The 26150-nt window shown below is 50.3% G+C and overlaps 1 protein-coding gene across 3 annotated transcripts in view; it reads left to right on the plus strand.

Moving 5' to 3' along the window:
* Nucleotides 1-9888: 9888 nt before the first annotated feature.
* FGF18 (fibroblast growth factor 18) overlaps nt 9889-26150 on the plus strand; it is a 64020-nt gene continuing 47758 nt past the window's right edge. For all 3 annotated transcript variants that reach the window (XR_005258574.1, XM_038150421.1, XM_038150423.1), the window contains exons 1-2: nt 9889-10472; nt 10746-10782. Coding sequence is in view for 2 of the 3 variants with exons in the window: in XM_038150421.1 (XP_038006349.1) it covers nt 10441-10472; nt 10746-10782 (69 nt within the window). In the remaining variant the exon portion in view is untranslated. The remainder of the gene's footprint in view (nt 10473-10745; nt 10783-26150) is intronic.

Raw genomic sequence — 26150 nt, forward strand, 5'->3', positions numbered from 1 at the left:
TCTCTGAGGAAAACTACCTTTGAGTATTTTAGCTGCTTCTCTTTAGCAACAACACATAAACTATTGTGTGTTGTCAGCTTCAAAAACAACTCCAGTTCCATGAGCTTTGGAGCTACTGAGCAGATGATTAGGAAGAAGACTAAAGTGGCAAGCTGGGCTTTATTCTTGTCTGAAAGTGACCACTAATTATATAATTGCCTAAAACAGCCCTTCCTGCATCTCAGTTTCTGACCTGCTTCACTGCACTTTGGTTTATGGTTTCTCTCTAACTACTGGGTTTATAGGGCCTGGAACTCCACTTGTAAAATGTAATACTTATGATCTGGGATTCGCTGGCTGTGCTGTTCCTCTGAGGAGCTGCAGAGTCTGAGGCTGCCTCCCATAATGACTCCTGTGAGGATTTTGTGGAGAGAAGAATTAGTTTAAATGCTGTAGGGTGTGCCTAGAGAGCTCACTGAGTGAGTTCAGAGCCTGTGGATAAATTCCTGGGAATGCTGAGACTGATCTCCAACAAATCCAAAAACTTAGATGAGCAGGAAGTCCTCTCTGGTCCTCTGGCCTACACATGGTGCTCAGAGCCACAGTTAAAATTTTGGGCCATTCTTGTTACATGAAGTAAAAACATCAGTGTTGCCCAGGGCTTTCAGGTGAAGGGAAGCATGGGTTTGCCCTTGAGGATGAGACTCCTCAGGGCTCCTGTCTGCTGTCAGTTCCAATGCATGACTGTTCCATCTTGTGTCCAGTAACTGCATAATGGAGACTGGAAGAATACTCAGAAAACATTCAAACACTTGCATGGTAACTATCAAACTCTGCCTTAATCCTTGCTGTGTTTGAGAATTAACACAACTGACTTGTGTTCTCACAGCAGGAAACCCCCTGACTGAGTAAAGCAGGTTGAATTTTCCCCACTTAAAGGACTTGGGACACTTGGGTCCTGCAGCAGGTGGCTTTGCAGGACATGGGAACATGCACTGGATTGTGTTGATTAGGCATGGCGTCTGTTTCTACTGAGCATTCTCTACAAGTTGTTTAGGTAGGATATACAATTTGGTTGGTAAAATTGCCACTGAATTTATTTTTTTATGTTTACTCTTATAAAACCCTTAGTTCCTATGGTTGAGATGCTGGCTGCAATGGAAAGCAGTGCAAGTCTCCAGAAGCTTTTAAATAGGTCTTTCGGGGAAAGTAAAGCCAAGGGAAGTGCATGGTAGACAAGCAAAACTGTGCAAGTCTTGTGTCAAAGATTCGTTTAAGCTTGAGTATAATTGCAGTATGTGAAATGGCAGAGTATAACGGTTTGACATGCCTGTTTTGGTGGGGTTATGTCAATAGATGATGTCATATTCACAAGTGAGAGCAGATTTCCCTGCTGAAACAGAGCTAATGGCACAGACAGGCTTATTTAAGCAAAATTGCCCTCAATTTTGGCTGAAAGAAGTGAAAATTGTACAGTAATTTCAGCAATAAATTACTAACCTGTAAAATACTCTGATTACTAAAGTTTTAAGAAAAGCCAGGGTGTTGTCTGTCTGTAGGTGACTGACCAAAGCAGGTCTGGGGTGCAGCCATGCTCTGCACAAGCATTGCAGGGGGAAGGCAGAGCCTGTATGGGCAGCTCTGAAGGAAATCATTGCTGTGCTGGTGCTGAGGTATAATGTAGGTCAAGTCATTGTCAGGCTGCTACTGAACCTCATGAGGCATCTTTGAGGCACCCTTGTGGCATAACAATAACTTCACGTGGCTCTGGTTAGGTCCCGCCACTGTTCTCTGCCAGTTTATGGAGTAGTGAGGGGTGATCACTGCCCCACTACTGGCCTTTCCCTACTTCTGCTGTTGTGCTGGTCACATCTCCAAACCCTGGCTCCTTTTGGGACTGGCTATCTGATGACTCTGGATGCAGCTGTGTCCTCTTGGATGTTCACGTGCAGCTGCCAGTTCTTTCACTTTGAACACAGCCTCAAAGTCTGATTTTAAAATAAGCTCAGATGTGGAAATACCTGTTGAAGAGAAAAGACAGATACCAGATGTGGGTTTTTGAAGTACTGCTTTTGACTTTTTGCAGAGTTGAAACATGTTCTTGCTGTGGTAGTGATGGCAACAAAGCTGTAGTGTTTTGATAGCTGGGTTGAGGGTTCTAAGCTTCTGTGTGATCCTGGTCCTTGAGGATGGCTTATTTGAGAGCGTGGAGCTCTGCAGCCAAATGCATTGCTATTTCCTAACACTGTGATGGGGAAAACAACTTGACTTCTTCACAGGATGATGAAATGCCTCTCCAGGTAGCAGTGCCTTCACCTTTCCTTTGTACGTGAATTGCCCCTACTGCTGCCTTTCCTGTTGCAGATCCTGTCTGTTCTGGCTTTTCATATTTCATTTCATTCTGCAAGTGTTTCATTCCCTACAGTGAACAGGTTGCTGGTGTCCCACTGCATGGGACAAAAGGGAGGCCACCCAGCTGAGTGGGTGTGTGTGACTGTGCTGTGTTGGCTGCAGATAGAGCTGCTCCATACGGATCTCTTTTGTCTCCAAGTCTGGTGTCTCTTGGCATCTCACTTCAGAAGAGGTGATAACAGAAGGACACCATCCTCTTAGGAGCTTTCAGTCTGTGCCTTATTCCTAGAGGTGTTCAAGAGAAATGTTTGTGGCTGCCTTAGATCTGTTTTGGGGTTCTCTTTGCTCCTGTGATCCAGCAACCCTGCCGGAGTGGCTTGTCAGAGTCCAGGGGCTGTGATGAGTGCGAGGCTCTTTGCCTATGCTCAGCAGTTGTTGCAGCCTCTGGAGAGAAGCAACTCAAGCATGGCTGGCAGGAGGATGGGAGTGTGTGTGGGCTGAGGTAATGGAAAACAGGGCCAAGATGGGTGGTGGTTCTGGGCTCCTTGCCATCCAGACGGTCCCTCAGGGGCTAAGTTCATGCTCCTACTCAGATACCCTAAGCCATGTCCTGTCTCTTTTGCATGTGCCATTACTGACTAGCAGCCAAACTCCCTCAACTTTTCCTTCCTTCTCTCTGGAATCAGCACCTAGATCCTTATCCACGTCACTGTTTTCCCAAAAGGGTGTTAAAGACTGGATCCTACTTAGAAATGTCAGAAAAAGCTACAAAAGAATGGGGTGGTTTGGAGCTCAGTGTTAGATGGAGCACAGCACCTTTATTCCTGCCCTTGGCTAGTGGCAGTAGCTTCTGGCAAGCAACAGCAAGTGCAATTGATTGTGTTGAGTGAGGTTTGGAGGTTTTGTGATCTGGTATTTATTAAGGATTGCTTTGTCTGAGCCTGGTTCTCAATGTGAACACAGAGAGCTGAGTGTGTGTGATGGGGTGCAGGAAAAATTATGCTGGATTTGCAGGTGTGCCTGAAGGGGCCTGACTTGTCCTCCCGTTTGCAGGTAGCACAGGGAATACCCTCGTGGCTGCTCACTCGTTTACCTGCATGGACACTTTTGGGAACAATTCTGTGTTATGTTGGATCAGCTCTTCAGTTGACTGGCCTGTGGATTGTCTTACGTAAATGAATTTTAAGCAGTGCCTAATTGGGACCAAGTAAATCAATCAAATATATCCAATGTTGATTAAGATGTGTGCTGTGGGGACCACATGTATGGCCTGTGTCCAGTTGTATAAAGGTGACTTTTGCTCTTCTCCTTTCTTCAAAAACTTCTCTCCTTCCACCACTTCTGTCACCTCTCCCTGACCAAGCCATAAGAGCCTCTATGGGAAAAGGATCCTGGGAGAAAACAAGCAAGAAAGGGCAATGAATAAAAGAAGGGGGGAAAAGGTAGCCAAAGGTCAAAAGTGAGAATGGGAAAAGTGAAGACCCTGGGAGGGATGCTCAGCAGGGCACCTCTGACAGTGCCCACCCTCACTGAGCTGGCCACGTCAGCACTGTGTGCTGCTGGCCAGAGCCTTGTCCAGGACAAGAACATGGCCACCACCTTGCTTGTACTGCAGATGGCAAAGAGAGGGAACAGAGCTGGGCCACTCAGAGTTGATGTGCCTGATTCACCTCAAATGATTATGCTGGTACTAGAAACAGTCTTTGTTTTAATTGAAGGCAGTTTTGTTATAAGGGTCCTGCAGTCTTACTCAACCAATTGCTGGGGCCTGAAGCCTGCTGAGCCCCATCCAGTTCTGTTGACTTACTGTATTTGAGAGAAGACAGTTTCTCTCGCCTGTTTTCAAATTAAGCCTTAGCTTTTACATTGGTTTTGTTTTTTCTTAATGAATAATAATTGGAGGGAGAGTTAAAGATGTATTGTATCTATTGAGGTATTTGGCATTTCACCACTGCAGCCACCTTTATCCGTGCCTGTTCATGAAATTTTTCCCACTGCTCCTTACATGTGTCCCAAAGCTTGTAATTGTACTGTTTTCCCAGGAATGTCCTTGATAAAAGGCTCCTAGCAGCCCTTACCATGCTATTTCGAGGCAGTGAATGTTATCTGGGCACTGCTTTGAGTGGTGTAAAGCTGTTCCCTGGGTGTAAATGTGTGTGAGGACACTAACAACAGTGCACAGCTACAGCTAATGAGTAAAGCTTCCAATTTAATAATAAGGCCACCTCTGGTGTTAAGAACATTCTTCCCTGTTTCTTAAATATTTTTCCCATACTTTCAAGGCTTTCCTTCCAATTTTCTACATGGAAAATAGATTTTAACTCAATGACTGTAGCTAAGGGCAATAACATATAATTGGACCACTGAGTGCAGGGCACTCAGCCAGTCCTTGTGATCTCCAAAGAGCCCAGGACAGGGAGATTTGGGGATCTTGGCCTCATTTTTAGGGTCTTGAATTAGGAGAGATGCTTCTACTTGTTCCCTCTGGCTTCATGGTTCTAAATAGTCCTTTCCAACTCCTTCCTAGTTCTACATATTGCCACAACCTTCTTGCTTAGTCCCTCACTGCTCTTCAGACTTTTCAGTTTTCTGATCCTTTTCAGTTCCTCCTTTCAGTCTTCCCTAGCCATTGCTGTTGGAGCAGCATGGCCTTTCCCTGATCTCCAGGAAAAGCTTGGACACCACTGCAAACATGGTGCTTCTGCATGAATCTGTCCCCTGTGTGGGTTGCTTGGCAGAGCCCAGCTATGGCTGGTGCCCTCATTGTGGCCATGGTGGAGAACACTGATAAAAGCCCTGCTGCTGTACCTCCAAGTGGGTGGAGCTGTGCTTGCTGGAGACGTTTGTTCATGCCCCAGGAGAATGGGGCTTCCAGAGATGTCTCTGTACTGATCCATGACATTGCAGAAAAATGGCATTTTCCAATATTTCTTGTGTAAATCCACCCATATGAGGTTTTCTGAATTCTTGCTCTGATGCAAAGTGTGGCTACAGTTTCTCTTCAGAAAGATTAGTAGAAACATAGGTTTTCCAGTGCTGTTTTCAGAAACTGTCCTGTCACACAGCCCACCTTGAGTTCCTCTGGGGTCACTCATTCACTTGTGTCACCACTGGGGACAGTGACACAGGGCATTGAGAGGTCTGTGATGTCACCAGTCAGTGTCTGCATCAGCCCTGAACTGCCCCTGCCGGGTCACTGCCAGCTGTGGGGACATGGGTGGTCATGCACATTCTGTGAGGTCCTGCCCTGAGCCAGCAGCTGGGCCAGAGGGCAGGAGCCCAGGGTGGTGGTGTGAGGAGGGATCGATCATCCCACAGACAGGGCTTGAGATGGTGACTTGCTGGAGACAGCTTAATTCAGAAGACTTAAGTCGAAGAGGTTTATGTTTAAGAGCTGTTGAGCTGAAAAGCTCTAAATTAAGGAAACATTAAGTTTTGAAGCTTAACAGCTTGTGATTTTTTTTTTTTTTTTTTTTAGGGAAAAGCGAAACCATAGAGGAATATAAATCCAAGAAGCCAAGCCCTAGGATTTAATGCAGTGCAAAGGCTGAAAAGTGGAATTTCCCACTGGCTTGTGTAGGGTTGTCTGCAGAGGTTGGCCTGTTCTTGCCTCCCTTCAAAAGCATTCTAGCATCTGTCTCATGCTTTCAGAGGGGAGCTGTAGTGCTCCTGGGCACTGGGATCAAGGAAAGCCCATGTCTGTGTCCACCCTGTGCCAGATACTGGAGCAGGGTGGCCGGGCTTGGGGACACAGGGTGGGGGCAGGCTCTGGCTAAGGGACCCTGGGCACTGGAGAGGGGCTGGATACCCAGGAGAGCAGGGTGTTGAACCAACCCCCTGGTCTGCTCTTTAGCTTGAGATGTCCATCATTGTCAGGGATTTCATTTGCCTCATTGCTCTGCTGATAAAGCACTGGGATTTGTTTATGAGTATCCTGGAGCTTTTAGAGGAATCTGAGGTTTCAGTCCCCAAATTCCATTGAAAATCCAAGGGGTGTTCCAGTGGAGTAAAACCTTTATAAACTCTGAAACCCTCCCTGCTGAATAATGCCTGCCTCTCTAGGGTTTCTTTTCTCTTATAAAGTAATGATACACATCAGAATAGGGGCTGTAGCATGCTGGGTTCTCCCTCTGCAAGGGGCCATGAGACATCCCTGTGGTCAAGAGCTGGAAGGGATGCTGCAGTTGCCTCTGTTCCCAGGAAGTCCCGGCTGTGATGGCTGAATCCAAGTCCTGACTGTTCTTCACCATGTTCCTTGTTCACATGCAAGACTGTGCCTGAATGTGGTGGATCTGAGGCTGAAGTCCTGTCCTCCTGGATAGTTCAGGGTCATTTTGAGGTGGCTCTTCTGTCAAATGGTAGTAACTGCAAAGCATCCCCTGCTTCCCTGAGTGTCCAGACTATATGGCAGAAGCGTTCCTTACCTCGGGATGAAGTTCTCTTTTTGTGTGTGAACTGGATAAAGGCAGAACATGCACCCCAGTCAGTCTGAAAGTTGTCTTTCCTTTTACCAAGGCTTTCAAATTCAAAAAACCTCTTCAGATGGATTTTCTGTATGGAAAAAATTTGCTTATAGAACAACACAAGGCTGGAGACGCAGATAACTGGAGCAAACCGCACACGGATTTGCTCACTGGCAGCAGGGCTGGGATGTAGAGCTGAACTTGGTCTTTGTACAACATCAGCCCAGGTTTTTCATTTTGATTTAAATCTTGGTGTGCCAGATGCAGCGGGGCCAGATCCTGGCCATTCCTGCTGGCTTTTTCACATTCCAAAGGGGTATCTGGGGTAGGAAGGCTTCCCATTCAAGCACGCTCTTAAGTCCTTGGCCCCATTGAATGGGCTCCATGCTCTGTGAAATGCCTGCTCCTCATGGGATATGGACCAGTGGAGCAGGGCAAGGGAAGCTCATTTCACTGGGGGCACCTTCACTGCCCTGCAAATGAAAGGTCAGGCTGCTCAGACTTTGATTTCAGCTGCTGAAGGGCAGTCACTAATCCAATAAGCCACCGTGGGACTGTGGGACACAGCCTTAATTCAGGCATTTGCAAGGGTGAGTGGAAGGCAGTAATCCCAGGAGCTCCCATGGTGTCCTGCAGTGCATGCTCCTACCTGGCCCTGTCTCGGTTTATAAAGTGTTGAGAACATCAGGCTCTCAGGAACGTGCTGTGCCAGCCTTCACACCCTGAGTGTGCTGTAAGAAAAATAAACACCCTTTAAGTTTTTCCAGTGGGCATCAGCTTCTCTGGCTGGCTTTGTGCTGGGAATCTGATCACACATGAGCCTTCAGCAGTGGAGCAACAGGTTCGGGTATGAAGCTTTTAATATTAAATATATAAATATATATATATATATATACATACATATATATACATACATGCTTGTATATATTCATAACAGCAATAAATGATACTTCTATTTTTTCAGAGACATGTATGAGCTGCCTCTTCTCTATTCTGTGTCCCATCTGTGTTGTTCAAGAATGGTAGTCTGAAATTCACCCAATATTGGTATTATTCTCCAGGTAACTATTTGGATTTTGAAGATTTAAGGGTTTTGCCAGACTACTGAGGCACAAAGGATGGATCTATTTAAAAAAAACCAAACAACTTCTGTGATTACAAATACAATAATTGAAAGAAGAAAACCCTCATGTGCCCTCTTTGAAACAGCCCCCCGTGCTGCCCAGGCAGTTTTTGCTGTTTGAGGTGTCCAGGTCCTTCTGGCCTGTGTGAATCCAAGTCCTTTGGGTCATGCATGTGGGGGCAGCTGTGCTACCAGCACATGGCTCCTCAGCATGGTCTGGGCCAGTATCACCTGGGATGAGTTTTTCCGTGCGTAGCTCACAGCTCTGTTGTAGCTGCTGTAATTTTACGTGCTGTCGGGGCAATTAAAATGATAAATGTTAGCAGCAGCTTTACAAATTCCTTTTTGAGCTGTTCTGCTTCCAGCCAGGTGCAGCAGCCCTGGGGCAGCTTGGGTGTTGGGCAGAGCCATCAGTGGCCATCTGCAGAGCTTTTTCTTGGAGGCAGGTGATGGAAAAGCCTGAGGAGCAGTCAAAGCTCATGCCCACAGGTGACTGTGAGGGTTTTTAGAGGAGCTACTGCCTCTGTCATTGCAGAGCTGTGTGCGTTGGGCAGCAGATAGTGGACTTAGCAAGGTGAGGGCCTGGTGGTGGGCATGTGGGTACCTTTCCTGTGGGGCTGAGCAGCACCTACTAGCATAAGATGGCACAGGCTGGGCTTCTGCCACCCAAACTGCTTCCAGGAAATGAGGTACTGGTGATGATTAGGGATATATGGAATATTTTCACATCTAAGCTAAAGACTGTGATCTTGTGAGTTCCCAAATTCTGAATCCTTCCAGTGTAGGCATCTCGGTGAGCTCAACTTGTAGGGCTCAGGATGGTGGCTCTGATGTTCTTAGTGGCCATGTGTGAAAACAGCTTTCAGCTGTGGCAAGGTGCTGTGGGACTGACAGGACAGGGATGCATGGGGCCTCTGATGTTGGTGACATCAGCAATTGACAGCAGTTAGGGGTTTTGTTTTTTTTTTAAACTTGCAGATCCATAAGACCAGAAGTGTGAAGTCTGTTAGATACATCACAGACATGTGTTAGTGCTGGAAATTTTATAAGGACTTGCTTTGATCACTGTTTTAAAACTTAATGTTTTCTGTGCCTCTTGGGCCTGAAACTATGGGCCGAAAAACTGTGTGACTTGATACCTGAAGACTCCCCAGTGATGGACTCCAGGGATTAAAGATGTTGCTTGATTTGTGGCTGACAGTGCCGGGGGAGCGAGCACCTCAGTCTCTGCAGAGGTGGGAGCAGCTGGGCCCGACACGCTGCGCTGATGCACGCTGTTATTTGAGTGGAGAATTTGGAAAGCTCAGAGTTCTGAGCTATGGTTATGTTCTCACTTAATAAGGTGTTAACTGACGTTGGGTGCTCTTTGGAGAGTTCGGCTATGTGTGGAGCTTAACGGTACCTGGCATCTTGTCTGCTATAAAAGAGCTTTCAGACAAGAGGAAAGAGTTACCACACGCTATCAGCGTGTGTTTTTTTCTTAAAAAGGCAAACCCCCAAACAAACAAACAAAAAAACTCCCGAAAGCTGAGGCGGAGGAAGCCTTTGGGCTTTCCCCGGGGCTGCGGGCGGTGCGGGGCGGCGGAGCGGCCGCTGGAGGGCAGGCGAGCCGTGCGGAGCGGTGCAGGCAGCGCCGGCAGCCCGGCGCTGTGACCCCGCCGTCCGCGTCCCGCCGGGGAGCGGTGCCGGGCCCATGGACCGGGCGGCCGCAGCTGTCCCGGCCCGCGAGAGGCCGCTCCGGGGCTGCCGGGCCCCACTGCCGCTCGCCCGGGGCTCGACGGGCACGGGACGCTCTCCTGCTTCGTCGGAGGTAAGGGTGCACCGGACGCCGGGCACCCGCGGCCACACGTGTCGGTGGAGCGGGGCAGCGGCCGCTGTGCCGGGGGTTCCGAGCCCCTCGCGCCCCGGGCGAGCGGCAGCGCCGCCCGCTCTGTCGGGCCGGGGAGGGCTCGGGGGAGCCCGACCCCCTCCCTCACTCAGTCTGCAAAAAACACTTCCCCGGCCGGCGCTGCCCGCAGCCGGGCGGTGCCCACTCCGCGCAGGCGGTGCCAGCCCCGGGTCCGCCCGGGCGGGTCCCGCCTCCCGCTCCGCGCCCCGCGCATCGCTATGCCGCCCGCCCGGAGCGCGCAACGCGGCGCGGGGTGCGGAGCGGAGCCCGGAGCGGGGCGCGGCGGCGGCCGAGAGGCTCCATCCGCCCGGCGGGGCTGGCCCGGCCCGGGGGGACGCGGGGGGGCACTTGCTGATGATCGGAAGTTACTGACAGTAAGCACCTTCATCCCCCCAAAGGCGGAGAGAGGGAGAGGAGGAGGAGGAGAGACAGGGGGAGAGGAGAGCTGATGCCTGACGAGTCACTCGGCGGAGGCAGAGCGGGCGGTACCACAACTTCCCGGCGGCGCGGAGCGGCGCGGAGCAGCGCGGCGCGGATCGGAGCTCGCCGGCCGGATCGCTCCCATGTCAGCGCGGCGGCGGGGGACTGCGCTCCGCTAGCGACCAGCCGCCGGCCAACCCCTTCCTCACCCAGCAATGTATTCACTGCTCTCAGCCTGCACTTGCCTGTAAGGATTATGGCATATTTCTAAATATTTTTTTAATTTTTAAAAATATTTTTAAATTTTTTTTAAAACTTTCATTCTGGAGGCTCCGGTTGCATTTTCCTTGCAGCCAGGTGGTAATGGGGACCTGAGCCATTTTATAAGCAGAGCATCGCTCTGAACCCTTTAAAAAATTGCAAACAAAAACAAAGAAAAAACCAAACAAAACAAAAATCAACTTTGATCATTCTACCGCATCATTTGATCTTTTGTTGCTTTTTTTTTTCTCCTCTCCAGATGTTTACATTTCCTGCTGCTGTGCTTTCAGGTACAGGTACGTGTCCTTTCTGTCCTCTCTCGCTTTTGGTTGTAAAATAGAAACAAAGGCGGCGTGCTGACCTCGAGTGCCAGGCAGGTTTGGCTGGGGCTTTCACTTGTTTCCTTCTAGTTTTTATAGCTGTATTAAACTGAGCCCCGCACCAGATGCTGGAGTGTCACTTGCCCTGGACCCGGGCTTCCCCTGTGCTCAGCTCCCGTCCCGTGCCCCGTTGTGCTCGGCCGCCGGTACGGGCAGGGGTGCAGCTGGTGCGCCGGTAGCCTGCCGTAGCAGCATCCCCTGGAGTGCACTAGCCTGGCTAATGATGTGAGAGGGAGTGCTGGACTCTCCTTGCACAATGTTGATTGATGCACTTGCCTTGGAAGAGCAGGCGCTCTCCTGCTCGCCCTTTTTTCCCTTTCTTTTTTTTTTTTTTCGCCCCTCTCTTTTTGTTTTCATTTTCTTTTTTTTTTTTTTTCCTGTTTTTCCCCTCTTTGGTAACTCACTCCCAAAAACCGATGCTTTGAAAAACACAAGTTTTCCTAGCCAAGAAAAGGAGGCTGCGTGCTCCCTCCCCATTATTCAGTAGAACGCCGTCCAAGTCAGCTCCAGCCTTTGATCCTGTCTCGGCAGGAATGAGGCCGTTGGAGGAACACCCTGAGCGAGGCTCTGCAGCCCAGGTGCCCGCGGGGTGGGGATGGCAGCTGCCCCACTGCCTCAGGGATTTTAGCTGGACATCCTGGAGCAGACCCACCTGCGGGACCGCGCAGAGCAGGTGCCACTTCGGTGGAACCTTGTGACACCCTTGGCCCTGAGTTGTGCTTTGGCCGGGATTGCACCTGCTCACCCTCTCCAGATCCCCAACGGCAGCAGGGGATGGTCCTGGAGGAGCACAGCCTTGGAGAGGGCTCCATCCCTCTGGCCAAGCTAAAACCCGAACCAGCCCCATTCCCTGCTCTCCCACCCATCCAGAAAAATGCCCAATCACATTTTTTTCCTCATCCCCTTCAAAAACTGCAGCTCGAACCCGACACCAGCAGAGCCTCCCCTGGTGGAGCAGCCTCCTCAGCAGGAGAAGATCCGCAGCTGTAAATTACTCTGCCGTTGGAAGGTGTTCGCTCTGTTTCTCCGGTGCGGGTTTTTTTCAGCCCGAGGAATCACAGGCTGCGCAGGGCTCGCAGAGCCGGAACCCTTTGCAGCGGGGAGAATTTTTTTTGCGCTTGTGCGGTAACTGAAGTTAATCAGCCCTCCAGCCCCCTTCCTCTCCCCCTCCCTTCGGTGCTTTTAGTGAATCAGAAAAAGTTTGGCTGGCTGCCTGGAAAGCACTTGCTAAAATCTGATCTCTTACTTCAGCAGCCTTAAAACAAAGTTATTGGCATTTATACAGTTGGAGCTTGCCGGCTTCCAAAGCAATAAAATAATAAAAAAAAAAAAAAAAAAACAGGAAAAAAAGAAGAAAGCTCTGTGCTCTGGTGCTATTAGAACCATACTTGCTACCTTTCGTGCTGATTTTGCAGCGTTTTGGGGGCTGTGAGGTGGGATGGCTGCGCTGGGCTCTACAGAGGTGTCCTGGCTGCGGCTGGAGAGGTGGCGGAGCTCGCTGGGTGACACATGCAGAGCCAAGCTCCTTCGGCAATTGGTGTGGGGAGCCAAAGCATTAGATTAGTCATACTCGAGGGCCTTCGAGTGAGTGTTTACAGTATTAATGGTAGATGAAAAGATGTGAATGCTGTAAGTTTTTATTGCCCATTTTGTTACACTTTCTTTCTGAATTTATTCATGGGATTACATGTTTTGAGCCTGAATGGGACCAAGGGATTATAGGATTTCTTTAATAATGATCAGTTTGGGTAGGAGTTAGCCTTTGGTGAACTGGGGTAAATTAATGCATCACTTAGGTTTAATATTTATTTAGTCTAAAGGAAGTTGTTTAGTTTTGCTTAAAGAGCTCTGTGTTGTATTGGGGAGATTTAAGAGTTCCTGAAGGGGATTATATTCTAAGGCTGCCTTTCGCCCTGCGTTCAAGCCATGATCTGCGGCTCGTCCTGTGTGCTGGTCTTAGAATTACTCTGCTCTGCTGCTGCCTGGTACCTGTGGCTCTGTGTGCAGAGGCAGAAATCCCTCCAGTGTGTGTGAGGCTGAGGGATTCTGGGACAAAACACCATGGTTTGGGTATGCTCTGTGTGTTCTGGTGGATCCTCGTGTACAAGGGCTGTGGTGCATTGACGTGTGAGCTGCTGTTCTGTGGTCGGGGCTCAGATCCAGCCAAAAGCTTTCTCATTGACCCCAAAGCCACCCTGCAGCCGCCACTGGGTGATGGGGCAGGTGTGGTATCTCCTGTAGGCAGGTTATGGCAGCACTGGGAAGTGTTCCCCAGCCCTGGCCACAGGGATGTTGGAGGGTTGGGAGTTTCCAGGAGCAGGATTTAGACCCCTGAATGAGTCAGACTCCTCCAGGGCTTTGCCATCGTGTGACATTTCCACCAAGAAGCGCAGGGATTAACACATGGTGGGGCAGAGGGGAGCACTGCTGGAGCATGGGTGCCGCACAGCCCTGGGAGCAGCCCTGGACCTCACAGAGCTGCCTGGAGGAGAGGTCATTCACCTTCCCCCGTGACAGCAATGCCCCTGTCTTGTTTTCTTCTCTTGCCTCTTAGGAAGTCATTCTGATGCTTGGAGTTGCTGCAGTTCCAAAGCAGGGACACTGGATACCCTTGCAGACCCTGGAGACAATAATTTATTTATGCAGGTTGTTCTTAGGAATGCTCTTTTGCTGATGGTTACTGAACTCTCCCTCTATCACATGTCTTTAGTATTCTTCAGTTTATTCTCCTGCCTTTTCACACTTCCAGGAGCAATTTCTCTTCCATGTGTTTTTTTGTTCTGTATGCCCCAGAGTGGTTTTGAGTTTGGCTTTGGCTTTGGAGTCAATGTGTGCTCTACAAGCTGGTGAGAAACCCCAGAAGTATCTTGAAGGGTTGGAGGGGGTTGCCCCATGCTGTGCTGGCTCCAGCAGCACCAGTGACCCTGAGGTAACAAATCTGGGGACATGAGATCTCAGAAGGCCCCCTTTGCCAGGGCAGGTGGGGGCTGAAAGCAGTTTCAGTGTAAGTTGAGCAGTAGGATCTGAGGTTCTGAGTGCTGTCCTGGTTTGCAAGAGCTTCCAGCTCTTCTGTCCCTGAGCCACCTCAAGTGCATGGCCAGGCAGAGCACGGGGCAATGCTGGCGTGGGCTGCCCTGGCTGTGCTGCAGAGTGGAGGGTGGTCCTGCCTCAGCCTCTTCCCTGCCTGATAAACCTCGCCATGTTCTCCTACACGGAGTGCATCTGTCTTAGATTATGAAGAGGTCCCTGATAGGGCCAAATCCTTTGCTTTTATGGCTCTTGTAGGTTAAGATCCAGCTTTGGAATCTGATCCAGAAGCAAACAGGAGGTCAGAGGAATGCACAAGGCAGCACTGGGCTATTTTCACATCTGCTGGTGTTGTGTAAGAGGAAGGCTGCTGTGTGCCATGCCAATAGCAACTTACGTTTCTCCTAAGCTCCTGTGCAGCAACAGACAGTTATTGTTTGGGGCATTGTAAAGTGAGACACAGAGAAGTGTTGCTTCCACACGTTCAGTGAGCCAGATCCTGTGGTCTGGCGAAGCCACACGCAGCACATGTCAGAGGCGTGAGCCTGCTGAGCAGCTCCCTCCCCTCTCCCTGCCTGCTGCTCCACAGCTGTCCTCCCTGGGACAAGCAGGACGGGTGGTGAGTGCCACCAAATGGCTCTGGGGATTCACTGTGGAGAAGCCAAAGGAGGTCCTGGTCACAACCCGCCCAGCTTGCCTTAGCTGGCCACTCTTTCTGAGGGTGTGCAGCAGTAGTAGAGCCACAATTCCCTGCCTTGCCCTCTCCTTGCCCTCCTGGTGACAGCACCAAAGGCAGGCTGCTGGACTGCACATCACCAACAAGGTTATTCTCTTGTCTCCCCTCCCTGCAGTTGGGCACCCACCTGCCTTTGTCCTCTCTGGGTGGCACAGTGTCTGTCTTCAGGTGGTGCCAAGGCTGTGTGTGCTGCCAGGGATGGAGCTTTGGGCATTCCCACATTGCTTCTGAAGCGCTGTGGGATGGGGTAGGTAGTGCCTCTGTGGGCTGCTCCTTCCTCGTGGTCAAGCCCTGTGTGCCAAGACTCATTGTGGCCCAGAGCCCCCCAGGCTGGGTGATCCCGTGCCTGCCCTCCCTGCTCAGCCTGGATTGGGAACACCATGTCCTCAGCACAGCATCCCTGTGCCAGTACCTGCCCCCCTGCTCCACAAGGGTGGAGAAGTCATGGAGAATCAAGGACAGAATATAGCAAATGTGGTCTGTGAAAGGCTGGGCAGCTCTCTGTTGATTTTTCGGATTGTACCTGCCTTGATTACTGGGCAGTGAGAAGACCAGAGAAACGGCATAAGCAAAGCCTGAGTTAATGAGCAGAGGAGCTCAGTGATGTGGAAGCGCATGGCTCCATCATGGGCTGGAGTAGATGGGATGGTCCCTGGTTCTGGCTCCGTGCTGTGCTGCACTCCCAGTGGTGGATGCAGTTCCTGATGGTATGGCTCTGCTGGCCTGCAACCTGCAGAGGCAGGGTCCTGTTGTACATGAAATCCTTTGTTCCAGTTGCAAATGCCCTTGCTCTCCAGGAAATAACCATGTGGCTTGCCACAAGGGATTTTTATTCCCTGCTGCTGACTCATTGCACCAGACTATGAAGTGGTGTGTCCTGAAGCTGCCCTGTGTATCCTGCTTCTGCCTCCTGAATTTTGGAGAGCTTGGGCTTGTGGAGGAAGAGGAGACACATTGGAGCAGTTGCCTGGGCTGGAGCAGGGAAGCTGAGTGGCAGTGCATGGGCTGATGTGTGCTGAGGTTCTCCTGTGCGAGGGGCGAGACTCAGCTTAGCTCAGGTGAGCATAGGTGTGGGTCTTGCTCCTACACAAATGGGGATGTGCAGCCTGTGCCCCACCAGCAGCTCTTGGCTGCCTGCCCTGGGCACGCCATGCCTTTGCTTCTCACTGAAGGCCCCCAGCCCTTCAAAGTGCTGGGACGGGTTCTCTGCCACAAAGATCCCTCAAAGACATTTAGCAGGAAGATTTGCAAAGCTGTTTCCAGATTCTTACCCCAGCAAGGCTGACACAAAGGAGAGCTGCTTCAGCATTTGGAGGCTTGGCTTTGCTGTGGCAATGGGCAGCAGTAGGCTTAGCAGTAGGCTTAGCAGTAGGCTTAGCAGTAGCAAAGCACCAGGGGCTTTGCTCTGCACCCCTGCATGAGTGCAGTTTGCTTTTCCAAAGCTCCAGAGATGTGTGAGGTGCTTCAGAGGAACAGAGATGGACATGGGCATTGTTGAGGAGAGTGCATAGAAGGACACTGAGGTTCAGATTTCAATTGGATGCAGTGTGATGGTTGTATTGTATTTTGGTTTTGCTTTCCTTATTGCAGCTGACAAGTACAAGACTGGATGGAGGCGAGGAGTGCAGGGTTTGGAGTAGTGCAGGATTTGAAGTGGTATGAGGTTTGGTGCAGGGTTCAGAGCAGTGTGGGATTCTGAGAGGTGCTGGGTTTGGAGCAGTGCTGGGTTTGGAGTGGAGTGGGATTCACAGGAGGAATTCCTGCTCAAACTCAGAGTTAGTTTTTCTTACAGAGTAGCTTGGCTGTAGCAGACCAAGGTGGGAGAGAAAAGAGCAGAACGGGCACAGGGTGGCACTGCCTGAGCTCTGCAGCTGTGGGATGCAGCTGGTGCTGCAAGTGACTTCTGAGGGTGGCAGGAGGCTCAGGGAAGATGAACAGCATGGGGGGCTCGGGCTGCCACACTGAATACTTGATTTTGCTGTAAGCTGATAGCACTGAGCTGGTCAGTTGGGCCACTGGGTATCTCTCTGGTGTGGGATGCTGAGGTCAAGAGAGAGACTCATCTGGGACCGAAAATCATTATTTTGGATATATAAGCTACTTCCCAGATCCTTGGGAGTATTTTTATGTATCTCTTCCTCTCCTTAGGACTCTGTTTTGCTCTTTCCTCTTCTCCCTTGCAGGGCTTCTTTTGCTTTGTTTTTCCACAGATTTAGCTACTTTATTATGATAAGTGCAGGTGAAAAAATGCATTCATGGAACATGATTTAGAAAGGGAAAAGAGGAATGGCTGCCATTGGTGCCTGGACAGGGATGGGGATACCTCCTGCCAGGGTCCCTGCCTGGGGTCTGTGAGCTGCTCTGGCCCTGGGAAGCCTGGGGTGGGTTGTGCTGGGGGAGCTGGAAGCTCTGGGCCCAGGGAGACACCTAGATGCCCTCCTGCCTGTGAGATGCTCTGCTGCAGGCCATGGCCTTCTTGTGCTCTGATGCTGAGACCAGGGGGCTTCCACCGGGGTACTTGTGGCCTGGAAGGTCCAGACATTATTGTTTTTCTTTCCTTCCCTGGGTTTTTGTGTTTTGGTCACCTGCTGTGCCATAACAGCAGGTACAAGCAGAAATTATGCAGAGCTGTGCAATGTGCTGCCTACCTAGCATGTCGCCTCTGTGTCCTGATGCCTCTCCAGATGTCCATGGAGGATTAGGCATCCGGCAAAGCAGCTGGAAGGAAAGTAAGAAAAAAAAACCAAAATATAAAAGACTGTCTGGCTCTGCAAAAGTATTTCGCTATTGCCATTCAGCAGCCTCGCCATAGCATGAAGAGAAAGAAAGGGGAACAGAGAGGAAGGAGGAGGCTTAGCCTGTCATGGTCTGTGTGTTTCCCTTTGTGCTACCTCCTCACAGCCCCAGGGGCTGCGGCGGGTGGGAGCCGATGTGCCAATCCGCCCCCGCCAGGGGCTGGGCTGTGTTCTGTGCCCCTGGTGCTCCCGTGTGGGGCTGGTTCCCTGGGCAGTGCTACCTCAGCCCCTGCCTGCTCTGCCCGCACAAACAGCTGCATTTCAGGCTGAACCACACGGCACTGTTGTCCACGCAGTGACAGCACATCCTGCCCTTTGCCAGGCTCTCTCACACCCTGCTCACTGTGCCTGTTCATGGAGTTACTGCCTGGTTCTGCTGCAGCTGGGAGAGCCAGAACACTTTTAACCTCTGGAGCTCAGGGTGGAGAACAGCTCTGATCTCCTGCACTTGGCTCCTTTCCTGGGCTGGTGCTGCTCTGGCTGCGGGGCTGGAGCTGGGCTGGTGCTGCTGAGTTTGCTGCTGATGCTGCTGGAGGTCAGTGTTGCTTTGGAGGCTGTGGGAGGAGAGGGGAAGATCTGAGGCTGTGGCATTGGCGTAAAAGGCCTCAAGTTGTGCCAGGGAAGGTTTAGATGGGATATTAGGAAAAAAATTCTTCAACAAAAGTGTTGTCAAGCACTGGAAGAGTGGAGCCACCATCCCTGGAAGTGTTCAAAGGATGTGTGGAAGTGGCACTCAGGCACTTGGTTTAGCCATGGGCCTGGCAGTGCTGGGTTAACAGGTGGATTGGTGATCTTAGAGGATTTTTCCAACCCAAATGATTCTCTGATAAGAAGTGGGCAGTGGGAAATGGCCCAGCAGATCCTGTTGACTGTTGTGTGGCTAGTGATGGAGAGGAGATGGGGCAGGGTCCAGCCCGCAGGCTCACCCATGTGGAGATGGAAGCAGGGGCAGGCTGGCGATGCTGGCACTTGCCTCAGGCAGACCCAGAGCCCCCATGGTGGCCAGGCTAAGGGGCTGGATCTGGAAACAATGAGGAGCTGGCACTGAGGGGAAGCAGGTGGAGAGGGGCCCAGTGTGCCTTGTGATTCCTCTGCTTGTCTTTTAAAATCCAAATGGACGGATGCTAAATCTTGGTGAAGGTCCCAGAGAAGTGCATATTGTGTGGATACAAATGTTAGGATGCAGCAATTAATAATGGTTTGCTTTTCCTACAAGGTATTCCCAGCACTCCTTAGTCCTCCCAGTTCTTTTTCTCCTGCAACATATTTCAAATCCCTTTTTTTCCTGCTAGAATACTACCTGTGGCATCATTTTGAAGGACAGCTTGTTAAAAAGCTTTTGTATCTTTTGGAATATCCTGAGCTGCTCTTGAACAGAAATCCAGAATCAACAGAAAAATGCAGGGAGCAGTGGTGAGCTTAGTCAATGACTGTGAGTAGTGTGTGTGCTGGGTGTCTGTAGGCATGGCTGCTGGGATGGGAAGCCCTGGGAACGTAAGTCAGAAAGTGGATGAAGGACATTTTTGATTAAGGGCATTTTGCTTCTTCTCTGATGGTTTTTTTCCATTTGAGGAGAAGGGTGGTCTGGAAAGCTGGCAGTGTTGTGACCACAGGGACTGGGGTCACTTTCTTCCTGTCACACCCTGGGTGATCTCCTCACAGTGCGGCTGCATCACTTCTCCTCTTGGAGTATCGGGTACAATCCTGATCAGATAATTGTATTTGCTTTCCCAAGCTGAATTCAAACCACAGGTGGAATTCGACTGTGTTGTAGGAAGAAACAGAGAGTGGAGTATGTGCTCCATTTCCAGCCATGTTCTCCAGCTCTAACATGAAGCTGCTTTTGGCCCCCTTACTCTTCCAGGCCAGAAGGTTACGACCCCACATGAGCAGCCTCAGTCCCTGGGTGTGAGGCTGCACTGTAGGACTGCACAGGGCAGTGCAGTATTGATTAGCTGTATAATAAATTATGATGTATGTAGTGCAGGTTTCTGACCCCGTGGTCACGACCTTGAAGTGATTGGGAGAGTCCTGGCCAGCTGAGATCAGAGCAGCCCCCAGCAATCGATGGGGCAGCAGCAGCTCTGCTGCAGGGACAGCACTGGTGCTGCAGGCACCTGGCACCTTTGTCCCAGGGAGCAGGCAGTGCTGCAAGCTTCCCCTGCAATTCCACCTAGAACTTTGTGCTGGGAGCTGGGCCGTGCCAGGCTGACCCCAGGCTGTGGGCATGGGAGAGACTCTTCATGTGTTTCCATTGGGGTTCTCAAAGCTGGAACATCTCAGGCTGGAAGGGAGGAGTGAGGGCAGCTCTGGCCAGCATGGAGAGTCTGCCCTGCTCATCACAGAACCAGAATGGTTTGAGTTGGGAGGGACCTTAAAGCCCACCTCGTTCTGCCCCCTGCTGTGGGCAGGGACACCTTCCACTGTCCCAGGATGCTCCAAGCCCCAGTGTCCAACCTGGCCTGGGACACTGCCAGGAATGAAGCACCCCCAAGGCTGCCAAAGTTCCAGGAGTGTTTGGACAGCACTCCCTGGAATGCACAGGGTGGGACTTTTGGGGTGTCTGTGCAGGGCCAGGGGTTGGACTGGATGATCCTAATGAGTACCTTCCAATTCAGAAAATTCTGTGATTCTCTGGGCAATCTGTGCCAGTACCTGACCACCTTCCTAACATCTTATCTATATCTTTCTTCTTTTACTTTAAACCCAGTCCACCTTGTCCTGTAATAAATGGGAGCAGTCTGCCAGCGAGGCAGAGGGCTTGCTTTGTGCTGTTTATGTTGAAAGAGTAGGTAATAAGCATTTAATTGCTATTCAAATGTAGCAAACAAGAAAATTGAATTGATTTTCTCAGCTTACATTTCTGGGAGCCTGATTTCCCCAGTGTGCACCATCACCGTGTGAGCCAAGACACCGCGCACCATCAGGTTCAGTTGAGGGGTTTCACTTCCAAAGAAAATTTGTGCAAAAAATTTGTGCCCTATGCTGGGTAGTGGTCCTGGGGGGTGGCACCTGAGGATGTCCCCAGACCAGGCAGGGACCTGGGGCTGTCTGGATGAGGCACAGGGCCTTACATCACCCCAGTGCTGCAGGTGTGGATGCTGGTGGCTCAAAGAAAGGGCTCTTGGGGCATCCCCAGCTTCATGCCACAAGGTCTCATGTCTGTGTCTGCCCATGTCTGGCCTGAATTTTCCCCCAGCAGCATTTTCCCACTGCTGGTGACTGGTGATGGATGGAGCAAAATGTGTGGCGTTCTCCTTGGTACCCCCAAACTGTGCAGGGATGCAGCAGCCCAAACCTCAGTGATTTTAACACCACTTTATTTTTTCCCTTATTTAGAATATTTCAAAAACAGATTTATTTTCCAAAACTGTTGAGAATTGTTCCCTGAAAATGGGAAACTTGCAATCTAAATTAATTAATACCAAATGAGACTTTTCCCTAACTCAACAAAGCTGAAAGAGAAGAAATCCTATTTGCCTGGTGTTTGCAGTATAAATATTTCCAAGCAGAAGTGTGGCTAATAGAGATCAGAACAAATCTTCTATTAGAAAACAAACTCTGCTTTTCTTTTCTGGCCCTAGGCTCATGTTTGTTATATGGGATACTGAAGGCAGATTGACAGTTTGGTTTGGATTAAAGTCAACACATGGTTTATGCCATATTTTTGGTAAGGCTCAGTAGTAATCTGATTTTTTTTTCCAGGCTGTCTTTAGTACATAAGTAGTAGAATTGTCCATTCCTGGGAATATTTTTGCAGTGAAGCTATTGAAGAATTTATTTCCGGTGGGAAGATGAAATTTCTTGTTTTAAAAAGTCTTAAAATCCCAAGTCAAGTTGAAATCCATTAACTGCAAGCTGTAAGCTTGATGTGAGCTGGGCAAACTTCAAGCTATTTTATTAACTGATCTAGAGAGTGTTTTCTTTAAATACCTTTGGAATGGCAGAGAGGAGGAGACTGGCTCATGCAGGGGGAGCAGAGCAGGTCCCTGTGCTTTACCACCAGTGCCCAGTTACGACCAGCAGGAGTAACAACTGCCACCATTTGCACCTGTATGTGCTTGTGAGCTCAAGCTTCTTCATGGGAATAGCAGGCATTGCCACCAGCTGCTGGTTCCCTCCTTGGTGAGTCCCCAAAATGGGCTTTGGTTACCCTTGGTCCCTTGGGTACAAACAGCCGTGCATTTGTATGGTATAGGTTTATTCTGTTTATAAATAAGCTTCACTCTCCAAAGTGAGCGTCTTTTTGTCATCACTGTTTCCTAGAAAGAAAGTGGGGGAAAAAAAGTAGATTAAAATTGGGAATGGGGAGCACCCAAGGAGGAACTGGGAATTGCTCAGTGCCTTTGAACTCTGTGCCTCAGCAGCTCTGTGCCTGGAAACCCATCTGCAAAGCTCTGGGTCTGTCCTCACTGGAGGATCCAGAGAGCTGTTGTGGCTCATTCTGTGCCTACCTCCATCTCTGATGCCAGTGTGGAAACTTCCAAATGGGATTATTTGATCAGGATGAAATGGGTCCCAGAGTTGTCTTTGGTGCTTGAGGGTAACTGGTGCTGGCAGGCCCTGTTGGGTGGTTGTTCAGTGCTAGAACTGGACACTGGAAAAGCTCTGACTTGATGGTGATGCTGAAAGCAAGTGAGATACCTGTGCCAGCTGTATATTAACTCCCTAGAAAATGGAATTAGTGGAGCTGAATGTTGCCTACATCTGCATTCATTTGAAGCTGCCTCCAGCAGCAGGTTGTGCCAAGCAAGGGGCTCAGATGAGCTGTGCCCTGAGTGACAGCTGCTGGGACATGCCATAGACTGAGGTCCTTGTCCCTCAGCAAGTGGAGTGGGTTCCCTGCATCCCTCCATGCCGGATGAGTCAGAGAGCTCCAGCCTCCAATGGAAAATGTGTGTTTGCACAATTAGCGTGGCCCCTTCCTTCTCTGGGAGCAGAATGGTTTATTGATTTCTGTGGCCCACTCACCCCCACCTATTCAGCAATAATGACCCTTCCACCCCAACTCTAAATCATCCCAGCATGCCTTACCCGTAAGCCCTCTAATCTTTTTGGGTTGTTGTTGGTATTTATTCTTATGGAGGTTTATGATCTGTCGGTGCTGGCTGCTGAAATGCTTTATTTATCCATAGGCTGGGCCACACAGGGAGCGTCCTTATTCTGGTATCATGTTCAGGATGCTGTAGTTAAGGGTTGTGTCAGCACTTCCATGCACAAATCTTGTTATTCAGGGGTTTTGCAATTCCGTGGAAAAGAAAACCAGCGACCTGGCATGGCAAGTGGAGGCTCAAAGGCAAACATGAAAGCCCAACAACCCACTGCTCATTTAGGGATTATTAGATGGGCAACCTTTTTCCTTGAGGAAAGTAGCCAAAAACATCCTCCTCCCTTGGTTTGATTTTGTGCAAAGAAAACCCTCTTTTGTGTGCTTGTGTTGGGGTTGGATGGGAAAAGCACAGTGAGGCAGGACACTGGCTGGGATCCTCTCTGGATGCTTGGGAAACAAACCTGTGGCTGGTGCAGAACAGAGCTGCCTTCTCCTCGGAACGTGGAGAGCTCAGGAGCTGCTCCCAGGGCCGCCTGGTCCAGCCCCAGCCCACAGCCCTGGGAACAGCAAGTGATGGGTTTTATAAATGTGATTTATGGCCCTGTTAGTGAAGGAGCTTGTGGGCTTATAAATTATTTGGAGATTTCTCAATGATAGAGGGAGTGTGGTATCACCAGGAGAGATAATAGGGCTTGAGAATGTATTTCAAAGGGCTTTTGGGGAAGGAGAAGTTCCGTGACTGCTGGCAGGTATGGGGTGATCCTGGCTGTGCTGGAGGAAGAGCCTTTACAGACCAACCCAGCCAGGATATTTTTTATTTCTCCCTGTTAATGCTGATGGGTTTTGTGGGCACTCCATGGACAGCCTGGAGCAGAGTTCATAACTTGGAGCAAAAATGCTCACGGGGCCCTTTTGTCTGGGACAACAGACTGGGGCTGGCATTAAGGGTGACTCGTGCAAGCAGGATTGATCAGTCCTCAGGCAGGAGCAGGCAGTGGTGAAGCAGTGAGGGAGCTGACAAAAAAGATGTAGAGACAATTTACAAGGTGATATAGTACCAGGACATAAGGGAATGGCTTCACACTGCCAGAGGGCAGGGTTAGATGGGATATTAGGAAAAGTGCTCCCCTGTGAGGTGGGCAGCCCTGGCACAGGGTGCCCAGAGCAGCTGTGGCTGCCCCTGGATCCCTGGAAGTGTCCAAGGCCAGGCTGGACAGGGCTTGGAGCAGCCTGGGACAGTGGAAGGCATCTCTGCCTGTGGCAGTGTTGGAATGAGCTGATCTTTAAGGCCCCTTCCAACCCAGGCCATTTTATGACTCATCCTTTTGTTCCTCAGAAAGGGGACTCTGTCACGCAGGGAAAGCAGGATGCCAAACTGCTGCTCAATCCTTTTGTTTGCAGGTACCGGGCTGGTGTGAATGGCAGGGACTCCTGAGGAGGTCCCTTCCCCTTGGCACCATTCCCACAGAGGGTCACTGGGCGCTACGTTGTCAGAATGAGCAGGAGTGGAACTGACTGGAGCTTAGTAAAAGACTTCCAGAGAGGACACTTGATAGAGGAAAGAGATGCTGGGATAATTCAGTCAGGTCCCCAGGCATCTCTGCTGAATCAGCTTTTGGAGAAGCCACCGCTCACCTGAGGTCAGTACTTGGGAGCTGCCTGGGGACAGTTGCTGGCCAAGTCTCTGTTTTCTTTGCAAATGCAATGCAAAAAGGTATTTTGTGAGTTCTGCCCTGACCTGGTGTGCACTGCTCGGTAGTTGCAATGTTTTACCCTAGAGGGAGTTGCTTTTCTGCAGTGGGAGCAGAGATCTGTGTTCCTTGAAGGATGTCAGGGGACCAGATGAAAGGAGCTCCCAGGATAAGCATGGGATTGCCGCTGAGGTGCTGCCCCTGCAAATGTTTATTCTCTTATGGGGAGGTTGGTCTTTGATGATCTTCTGTCTCCTTCTGATGGCAGGGTTTTCCTGAGTATCCCTCGGGTTTTCTGTATCTTGTGCCTTTGCTCCTGTTTTTGTGGAGGTCTCGACTGGGCTGGTGTCAAGCAGAAGAGCAGAGATGTCACCTTGAACCTGGCAGGCCCATGCTTCAAATGACATTTTAAGTCCTTGTGGTGAATAACTATGCCTTTTTCCATGGTTTTAGGAAATGCCTGACCAGTTTCAGGGTAGTGGGCTTGGGGTTTCTGCTCTGCCCTGCTGCTGTGGCCAAACAGGTTTGCAGCAGGAGGATCTCCCCTGGGGAAAGAGGAGAAAAGGTCAGGGGTGCATTGAACCTGCAGGTTTCTCAGTAATTTGACTCAGGTCCAATTGAAGAGGTGAACAAATTGCTGATAAGTATTTTTAGTGGAGTGCTGCAGCTTTTGTCCCAAGAACACCCTGCTGGGAACTCTGCCCTGGTCTCCAGTGCAGCCCCACTGCTGTGGCCTCAGGCTCCTCCAGCCCTGGGTGAGCAGCAGAGGGTCATGGGGACAGCCCATGTGCTTGGCCAGCAGCGCCCTTGGGTGGGGCAGGCAGCCCCTCAGCCCTGTGCAGAGCCACCTGTGCTGAGCAAGGGTTTAATTCCTGCATACTAGGGCAGGTTATTTCAGCAGGAGTGATTTCTCCATCAAGAAAATAAGGGGTTTTTTTAAAGTAGTGGAGGCAGTTGTAGCATGCCAAGCTCCCCGGTCCATGGTTTCACAGGGGTTGGTTGGGGCTGTTCTGCAAAGCCTGTTGCAGATTTCTTTGCAGCAACACCAATGCTGTGAGGAGGGACAGGGACATGAAATGACTTCTGAGAAATCTGTGTGTCCTGGTGTGAGCAGTGAGGAGTGGTGGCAGCAGCACAGAGCCTCTCAGGGATGTGGGGTCCAGCGTGGCCCATGTGAAGGGCGAAGGACATTGCCACTGGTCAACAGAGTGTAGGGGACATGGATGAACACAGAAACTTCCTCTGGAGTAGAGAGTGCACCCCATTTGGAGATGAGGTGCTGAAGCTGGAGTGGTCACACCTGTGTGGTGTCAGGTCAGACCTTCCAGCTCTGACCTCCCTCGCAAGCCCTGGGCAGCAGCTCAGGGAGGCAACACTTGGCCAGGCACAGGGGAAGTCAGAAGGACCACCCAGTTCTGATAAGGGCAATTTAGAAAGGAAGGGGAAGATTGTGAAAAGAGGGGCAAAGGGGCACAAAGGGAAGAAAAACCCCACTCCACCGCCGAACAAAACTGAAGATCAAGACTGCTGTTAAACACACTGCCTGTGAGGGAGGTCTCACCGTGCCTTTTCTAATCTAGAGCCAGCCAGGATTGTATTAACAGCTTCAACGCAATGGAACAAATTAATCCCTGATGTAATTGAAATCGGTGAGGTCTCACAATAGGTGAGTTTGACCCAGTGGGATAGAAATAGAACAAGTATTGGAATGAAGGAGTGAAACGAAGTCACACTGTTCAGCCATTGGTATTTCATTCCTAGAAACAAAGGCCAGACAAATGCAGAGAATACATGGCTCTGCTGGGCATGGTTGAAAGCTGCTCAATAATATCAAGCTTTGAAGGGATATTTCTGTGTGGAGAGGAAGTATATAGCAGAGATGTAACAAGCGTTAAAAAGACAAAGAAAGAAAGGAAGAAAGAAAAAGCCCTGCTCGCTCCTTGCCTGATGGATGGTAAAATAATACCAGCTGTTAACTAATAATC

The sequence above is a fragment of the Motacilla alba genome, chromosome 13 (genome assembly GCF_015832195.1).
Source record: "Motacilla alba alba isolate MOTALB_02 chromosome 13, Motacilla_alba_V1.0_pri, whole genome shotgun sequence".
NCBI lineage: Eukaryota > Metazoa > Chordata > Aves > Passeriformes > Motacillidae > Motacilla > Motacilla alba.